The 8,491-nt window shown below is 37.9% G+C and overlaps 2 protein-coding genes across 3 annotated transcripts in view; one reads left to right on the top strand and one right to left on the bottom strand.

Annotated features, from left to right (window-relative positions):
• Positions 1-4,864: 4,864 nt before the first annotated feature.
• Positions 4,865-6,037, top strand: LOC107705203 (corticoliberin). Its single transcript, XM_016508395.1, has 2 exons — positions 4,865-4,958; positions 5,298-6,037. The coding sequence occupies exon 2, from the start codon at positions 5,320-5,322 to the stop codon at positions 5,806-5,808; it is 489 nt and encodes a 162-aa protein (XP_016363881.1). The 5' UTR covers positions 4,865-4,958; positions 5,298-5,319; the 3' UTR covers positions 5,809-6,037.
• A 574-nt stretch (positions 6,038-6,611) lies between these two features.
• Positions 6,612-8,491, bottom strand: part of LOC107705202 (tripartite motif-containing protein 55-like) — a 12,741-nt gene continuing 10,861 nt past the window's right edge. For both annotated transcript variants that reach the window (XM_016508393.1, XM_016508394.1), the window contains exon 9: positions 6,612-8,006. In XM_016508393.1, the coding sequence (XP_016363879.1) occupies positions 7,846-8,006 (161 nt within the window). In that variant the 3' untranslated portion in view covers positions 6,612-7,845. The remainder of the gene's footprint in view (positions 8,007-8,491) is intronic.

Below are 8,491 nucleotides of genomic sequence, written 5' to 3'. Positions count from 1 at the left end.
TAATATATGAATATATTATTGTTTTATAAAAATATTTATTACTATTATTATTAATAATAATAATAATAAGAAGAAGAATAGTGCTATATTTATATTTAAAGAAAATTCTAAGGTTTTTAATCAAATTTAGTAGTCCAGCCTAGAAATGCCAAGGGCCTGGACAAGAAGTAGAGCCGTATGCTCCGTAAGGAAGGGCCTGATTTTTCTGATGTTGTGCAATGCAAACCTGCAAGATCGAGCAGTTTTTGCAATGTGGTCTTTGAAAGTCACCTGGTCATCAAAGATTACATCAAGATTTCTGACCGAACTTGATGGGGTAGTATGGAACTAAAATAATGACAAATGTCTTTGAAACAAAAAAGCACGTTGAATTGCACTAACAGAAGAAAAAATGCATTGCATTAACAGTGCTTGCATTTTAATGCCTTGTATTTTCAAAGACATTTGTCATTATTTTACTTCCATAGGGTAGGTCTAATTATTGATGAATCTAACTGGATGGTGAAATCATGCTGTAGAGTTGGAGTGGCAGGGAAGACCAGGAGCTTAGTCTTTGCCAAGTTGAGCTGTAGGTGATGTTCATTTATCCATGCCGAGATGTTCTCCAGGCAGCCTGAAATCCGTGCAGCTACCATTGGATCATCTAGCTAAAATATGTTATAAGGAGAAGAGAAGGAGTCCAAGAACTGATCCCTGAGGAACCCCAGTGACCCAGTGAATTTGGATACCTCCCTTTATATTACATATTATATAAAATATTTAAGTAACGTGCCATAAGCAAATATTTAAAGGGGTCATATGATGCTGCTAAAAAGAACACGTGGCTGACTCTTAACTTTTATAAAGAATATCTCTTTGGATTTGAGACTTTAGTCTTTGCAACTTTACAGATCTTCTTTATGCACCAAGAGCTTGTAGCTCTCCAAAGAGAAAGGAAAAATAGAAATCGCATCATATGACCCCTTTAAATATTAATATTAAATATTAAAATATTAGTTTGTATAAAATATTAAAGTTTTATATCAATCAATTTTAAATAATAAATAAAGTGTTATAGGTACAGTACCAATAAAGTTATAATATTGACATTTGAGAAGTTTTTGAGTTCTTCATCAAATTCAGTACATATGAAGTTATGGGAATTTGGACATAACCTATAAAAATAGGATAATAAAGTTAAGTCTTTCACTTAACAACAGCATGGTGTCTTTAAACATCTGAGTGTGCTGTTTTTAAACATCTCCGGGTGCCATTAATATGCGGCTGAAAACCAGGAGGAAGCCAATATTGTGAGTTTTCAGAATTCAATTAAAGACACCAATTCATATCGGCAAACACCCCATTGAGAAGACAGATGAGCCCTTATATTGAGTCAGACCCCAGTCTATTTGGAGCAAGGAGATCAGCAGGCTCTCTGAGCCTCTTTAAACTCATTTATAGTACTGACAACCTTTATTGATATCGCCTCACAGCTGACCAGAATAGACTATATCTGTTGACGACGATACGCAGCTTAACGGCGTCATTGTTAACAGCACTGCCGTAATCCGATGCAATTACAAGGATGAAAGTGAAGTGTCTTATGGCGTTGTGAGGAACAAATGAGGTAAAGAGTTGAATGAGCTTGAATGGAGAGTCAAATGATACTCTGTTAGAGTATTAAACCTATCAGGAGCAAGATGTAATGTTTCTCTGACTCTCTGAAGTGTGTCAGGTTTTTTCTTTAGAACCGCTGGTAAACATATGACACATCATATGCCTTATACACCAGTGAAAACCACACGAAGCACTAGTATGGATTCGATGCGCCGGGCCCACGGCACTTCCTGTGTTTCATTACGTGGCATGTTTTGTTATCCACTTCCGGACATTGATTTGAAATCGTAGTGACATCGATGACCACGAGCGAATTTGTGAATTTTGCGGCGAGGTGGTATGTTGGATTTGTGTCAGTAAGCAGCCGCATGTCATGATGGGACTTGACACCGGGCCTGAAGGGAGGAGGAAAATGGCTCTGCTTTATTTTGCGGAGAAACGCTTAAGCTTTTGACCTCATCATTTGTTTGAACGCTTCATACAATCGATCAGAATGAGAACTCCCACGCAGCAGATAAAGTATTCAGTCTGAAACATCAATGAATGTCAGGAATTGCTTCATAGAGGTGTTTTGTCTAACTTTTAGGATCACACAGACGTGGGGCGAATATAATAATAATTAATTTACCGAGTGAATCATCTGAGTGGATTAGGGACTAGGTGCTTTGAGGAGCTCGAAATAGAACCAAGATGTCTGCCGCCTTCTTCATCTGTCAGCTTTATCGTAGATGGATGCAGTCATTATCCATAATAACGTTATTCTTGGGATGAATCCACTCTTCTTGTTAACCGTCAGCCTTTTTCCCCTGAGCCTTCCCCATCAGAAACGCTTAAGCTTTTGACCTCATCATTTGTTTGAACGCTTCATACAATCGATCAGAATGAGAACTCCCACGCAGCAGATAAAGTATTCAGTCTGAAACATCAATGAATGTCAGGAATTGCTTCATAGAGGTGTTTTGTCTAACTTTTAGGATCACACAGTATACAATGCTTTTACACAATATAATAATAATTAATTTACCGAGTGAATCATTTGAGTGGATTAGGGACTAGGTGCTTTGAGGAGCTCGAAATAGAACCAAGATGTCTGCCGCCTTCTTCATCTGTCAGCTTTATCGTAGATGGATGCAGTCATTATCCATAATAACGTTATTCTTGGGATGAATCCACTCTTCTTGTTAACCGTCAGCCTTTTTCCCCTGAGCCTTCCCCATCCCACATATCATAAATGTAATGGCGCTTTCCACAAATAGGGTGCAAATTGGTGCCCCATGACTTTTTTTAAAAAAGCGTTACAGGCACAAATTCCATGCTTTTATTGTAAGAACTGGAAATGTTAGATAACCATGAAATGTTAGCTAGTTCAAAACACATTAAATGTCTGTATCCCTCCTTTGGCCTCTCCATATTTCTTGATTTTATGATTGTATCCAACAATTATAATCACACAACAATGTCCTAATTTTGACCTGATTTATTGAATTTTCATTCATTGTAATATTTTACTTTATTTTATATAAAAGAATAAAATATAAAACTTTTATATTTTAACTAAAAAATTTTAATGTAAAAAAATTGTGTACATTAAAAAAAATTAAGCCGTTTTTAATTTATGCAATTTAATTAATAGTAAAATTCCATCAAATTGAATTGAATAATTGAGTAAGGATTGTTCAATTCAATTTGATGGAATTTTACTATTAATTAAATTGCGTAAATCTTTTTTTTTTATTGTTTATTTATTTAAAAGTTGCGTAAATCTTAAAAAGGCTTTTTTTTTTAAATTTACTTTTCACTCAAAAATGGCTAAAATCCTACTAAAATTCTAAATCCTACACTATATTTTTTCAGTGTATGAGCTGTTTCTATTCTATTCTTTTTATATAAAGTAAAATACTACAATGAATTGAATGCAATTCAACATATTAGGTCAAAATGTATTTGCGATTTGTGATCTAATAATTTCTGAGTGAAAATTATTTCAAAGTAAAATTTACACTGCTTTTTTCAGTGTATGAGCTGTTAAATGGTCTGTTTTTTTATATATATATAACAAAACAACAATTTCTTTCACTGATCATCTGTTCAGAAAAAAAAGCATTTTCAAACCTTGGTTTGTATCCTATTCATTGAAAGTGCCTAATAATTCTTATTTTTGCATGGTGAAAATGTTTACAACCAATTCACTTTTTTTTTTCTATTTTTATGGAAACCCACATGTCTGGATGAAAGGACAAAGCAACAACATGGAATTTCCATTCAAACCTTTTGGGAAATATGTAACCTCTATTTCTTTACACTTGTTAGCATGTATTGTCTAGAAGCTGATTGGGATGCTGTCTGATTGTCATTCTGAAAGCAGGTGTAAAGGGGCTCAGGCCAAGTGTTCCATCTCCCAGCCTCCCTCATGGCCAGAGCAGAGCTAGGGGGGAGGACAGCACTTGACAGCAGTGACTGCGAGAGTGAAGAGAGAGCGCAGGTCGGAGGAGCCGCCGATTTCCCTGGATCTGACCTTTCATCTGCTACGAGAAGTACTGGAGATGGCCAGGCTAATTTGGCGCCCTCAGTTAACAGTCTGAACTGTCTGAATCACAATTTAAACCAAACACTACAGGGTTTAGTAATATATTTCTGCTATGTAAATCTATAAAAAGTAATAAATTGTAACAATACTCATGCTTTGTCTACGTATGATCCCATGGCGATCTTAACTGGAAGCGCTCGAGTTGCCATGGTTACTTCGGTTGAACGGGACTTCTGTTCGCGAAAGTCTGTTTAGTACAAATCTAACTTTTACGGAACTTTTGTTAAATAAAATACGTACTTTTAAGACCCTTCCCCTAAACTTTTAGTTTGACTTCCTTTGAGGGGTTTCAAGTCGTAATTATGGAGCCTCATAATTTGTTTCATATTTTAGATTATAAAGACATAAAGCTTTCAAATATTAGCTATAGGACAGTGTTCTCAATATTCAAAAAAGATGGGAGAAGATCAATATAGAGGATCCTAAAATACCCCTGGTTTTATATGCATCTTCTTTCACACACATACACACTCAAGGACGCACACACACACACACACACACACACACACACACACACACACACACACACACCTCGATGACTCATTCAAACCGAAAACTGTTCACTTACGTTCATTCAAGTCAACTCTCTCTCCCCTCTGCGCAGACGCAAGCTACTAAATGCGTGACACTTGTCGCTGACCGTGCCTATATAAACGCAAACTCCAGCCTTCCTTTGAAGAAGTCCTAAAAGTAATAACTTGATAGGCACCAACTGGAAGACAGACGCTCCTCGCAAAGTTCAAAAACCATCCAAGGATATATCATTTACGCACAGGTACGCAACATCTTATCTGGAATAAGACAGCTGATATTGAGGTAGCCTAGTAAACGTTAAGTAATAACATCTTACACTGATAATCTTTATTCTAGTTAGTTTGTATTGCTGTAGATGAGTCCTCGTGTTTTGCGCACAATGAGGCACCGAGCTCTCCAACTTTAAAGCGCGCGTAAATGCCCAAGTGGACTTAGAAATATACATTTGTGCAATGCAATTATGAATGCGAATGTGCAGTAACAAATTGCATCTGTCAAGATTTGAGCTTCGTCCCAGAGTGCGCAAAACAGTTGCTGAGAAGTTGAAATCGTGCGCATAATTGACTCACTTCTCCCGCAGATTCTCCTCGCCACTTTTTGACATGAAGCTCAATTTTCTCGTCACCACCGTGGCTTTGCTCGTTGCCTTTCCACCACCGTATGAATGTAGAGCCATCGAAAGCAGCTCCAACCAGCAAGCCACGGACCCCGATGGAGAGCGACAGTCCCCGCCGGTTTTGGCACGCTTAGGGGAGGAGTACTTCATCCGGCTCGGTAACAGAAACCAGAATTCTCCCCGATCCCCAGCCGACAGCTTCCCCGAGACATCCCAGTATTCCAAAAGAGCACTGCAGCTCCAGTTAACGCAGCGTCTGTTGGAGGGGAAAGTTGGAAACATCGGCCGCTTGGATGGCAATTACGCGCTCCGGGCGCTCGACTCAGTGGAGAGAGAGCGCAGGTCGGAGGAGCCGCCGATTTCCCTGGATCTGACCTTTCATCTGCTACGAGAAGTACTGGAGATGGCCAGAGCCGAACAAATGGCCCAGCAAGCTCACAGCAACCGCAAAATGATGGAAATATTCGGGAAGTAACCATGAGCAAACCCATCAGCCAAAGATATTTTTACATTTAGCACAAACATGAATATTCTGTACCATAGTGCTGCTTTTCCATCATGATCTATTTATACCGGTGACTTATTTATTTGTAGATATTTCAATGAAGGCGAATAGAGTACAGTAGGTGTATATGAAGCGCAAAACTGTCATCACTCTCCATCAGTGTTATTGTATAAGTGATCATTCAGAACTGTAGATGAAGAAAACGTTAGTTTCTTAAAAAAAAAGACAATATTTTCCAGTACTGTATTATTTTATCTGACAGACTTGAGTTTCATTGTAACATACAGTACATTGTTTAAGTTTGTTAATAAACTAATGAGCAACCATTAATTTTTGTTGTGCAAGAGAATGTCTTATATTTATATTTTTCAATAAAACGTTGAAAGCCAGTTTGACACCTGTCTAGATTATTGTCATGAAAAAGTGATTAAATAATTAAAAATACCTCTACTTATATTTCACAGTCATCAAGTAACAAATGTATTTATCAATGCATGAACATGTTTTCAATATGTCTGCAAACTTCTAACTTTAAGAATCAATAAATGAGGGTAATCCAGAGATGATTGACAGACAGGGCATCTTGTTCCTGAGTGGTTTCACCAGGGGTAGAACAATTCTTTATATAAAATATTTAATCTATAATTTATTAATTACAATTAAAAGGGGTAAACATAATCTTATATTACAAGGTCATTTTTACCACCTACCTTCAAAAAATGGAACCTAAAAACAAGCTCAAAAACAAGTCATAAACACATATAAGGTACCTCAAGAGTATATTGCACATATACACTGAATCATTAAATCAATATACTTGCTGACGCTCAATGACACTAATGTACTTTTTCAAAAAAAGACATCAAAATAGAATTTTTCCTGGACTTGGCAGCGTGTCTTTGAAAAGGTCATTCACATAACAAAGTGTTAGTGGGGGGAAAAAAAAAAAACCTGAGTAGACATGACCATTATGACAAAGGCAACTGATTATCAAATGCAGTATAAACACTGGTGCTGACTGAAACGTTTCACACCAAACCAAATAACTGATGAGTGGTGACTCATTCTACAGCAACTGGAGAGCTTGGGTGTAGTTTCACTGAACCATGTCCTAAAGTGAACGGCTGAAGCACATCCAAATCCGATCAATAACTCAAATGTGAACTAACAAGGCACTCAGAACATTTCAACCTTATGTTTTTTACGTAGCACCACAGAATGCACGTCACTTCGACTAGGATTCATTCATTGCAAAGGTGGAAGCCACACATGGTGAGCCGGAGTGTTGTTTTGGGGTTGTGCTCCCTGGACCTCATTAAATTGGTTGTAGCCGTTCTCTGTGTGAAGCCAGCAACAGAAGCACATCCTGTCACTGATCACCCTCCACTGGGCCAGAATATATGGATTACGCAATGTCCTGGCATCGTTATTTCAGCTCGACCACCGAGATGTGCAAACAACACTTATTTACTCTTCGCCTACAAGACCAGGGGAAGACAATCCTGTGAGCAAAGAGACGAGGCGATTACTTAATCCGCGATTACCACGGATGTTTCTTCATGTAGATTAGGCATCTGCTGTATATGTGATACACCAATGCTTTTGGAACTGAACTGGATGTTGATTTGAATTAAATCTGTTACAAATGATTACATGAGGGTAACCTTTTATTTGACGTTGACGTTTATAAATATGAAATCCAGAGAACATTTCAAGCGAATCGTGTCATTCATAACTCAAATACCACTGCCGTGCCAACTGCAATGAAATACCACGCGAACACTCCCTACGCAGTAAACAACACCACAAATCTTGGAAGGGTTTCTTAAGTCATCTCCAATTATATTTAGTCATCTAGTGACTTTTCTTAAGCAGTTACTGAAACAGAAACAGTACCAGCACTGGTAAAATAGTCTGTTTTTAAAATGTAGGTGTCCATATTGTTTTGAGCAGCTTGCAAAATGAACGCTGGATCAATATTTGTGTTGGCATGTGCACTTTGTGAAGTTAGGATGATGTGGCGGGTCTGCGTGTGCTCAGGGGTTGTGGGGGAAGAAGGGGCGGAAGGGCTTCATTCAGTGAGTCCACTTCTCCCGAGGCTGTTTGCCCTGCCCGGCCGTCCGCATCGACAGCCACCTCATCCTCGTCCTCCTCCTCTTCATCATCCTCTGCAAACAATGAGAGTTTAAAGGAATACTTCACCCAAAAATATAAATTTGCAGAAAATTTACTCACCCTCGGGCCATCTAAGATTCAAACAAAAACTTTTATTTTGGATGCGATTAATCGTTTGACAGCACTAATTTGTTTAGAACTGTTTTCGCTTGTAAACGATGCTTGATCTCTGCATATTTCTCTCCTGTTTTAGACTTTTTCCACTGGAGAAAGCAATATTATGAAATAGAGAACTCGTGTTTTAGCCAGAAGCAAAGATTTTAAGATAAAAATGACTTGATGGATTTGTTTCTTACAAACATGCAGCTTTTAACTTTACAAGACGTTCATTGATGAACTGGAGTTGTGTGGATTACTTATTGTGATGTTTTTATCAGCTGTTTGGACTCTCATTCTGACGGCACCCATTCACTGCAGAGGATCTATTGGTGAGCAAGAGATGTAATGCTAAATTTCTCCAAATCTATTCCAATGAAGA

Source organism: Sinocyclocheilus rhinocerous, unplaced genomic scaffold (assembly GCF_001515625.1).
Source record: "Sinocyclocheilus rhinocerous isolate Xijiao unplaced genomic scaffold, SAMN03320098_v1.1 scaffold594, whole genome shotgun sequence".
Classification (NCBI taxonomy): domain Eukaryota; kingdom Metazoa; phylum Chordata; class Actinopteri; order Cypriniformes; family Cyprinidae; genus Sinocyclocheilus; species Sinocyclocheilus rhinocerous.
The sequence above is the reverse complement of the archived record's forward strand: the minus strand, read 5'-3'. Positions and strand labels throughout refer to the sequence as shown.

What these genes read in the sequence shown, in the direction of transcription:
- LOC107705203 (XM_016508395.1), top strand. Translation starts at nt 5,320, where the DNA reads ATGAAGCTCAATTTTCTCGTCACCACCGTGGCTTTGCTCGTTGCCTTT.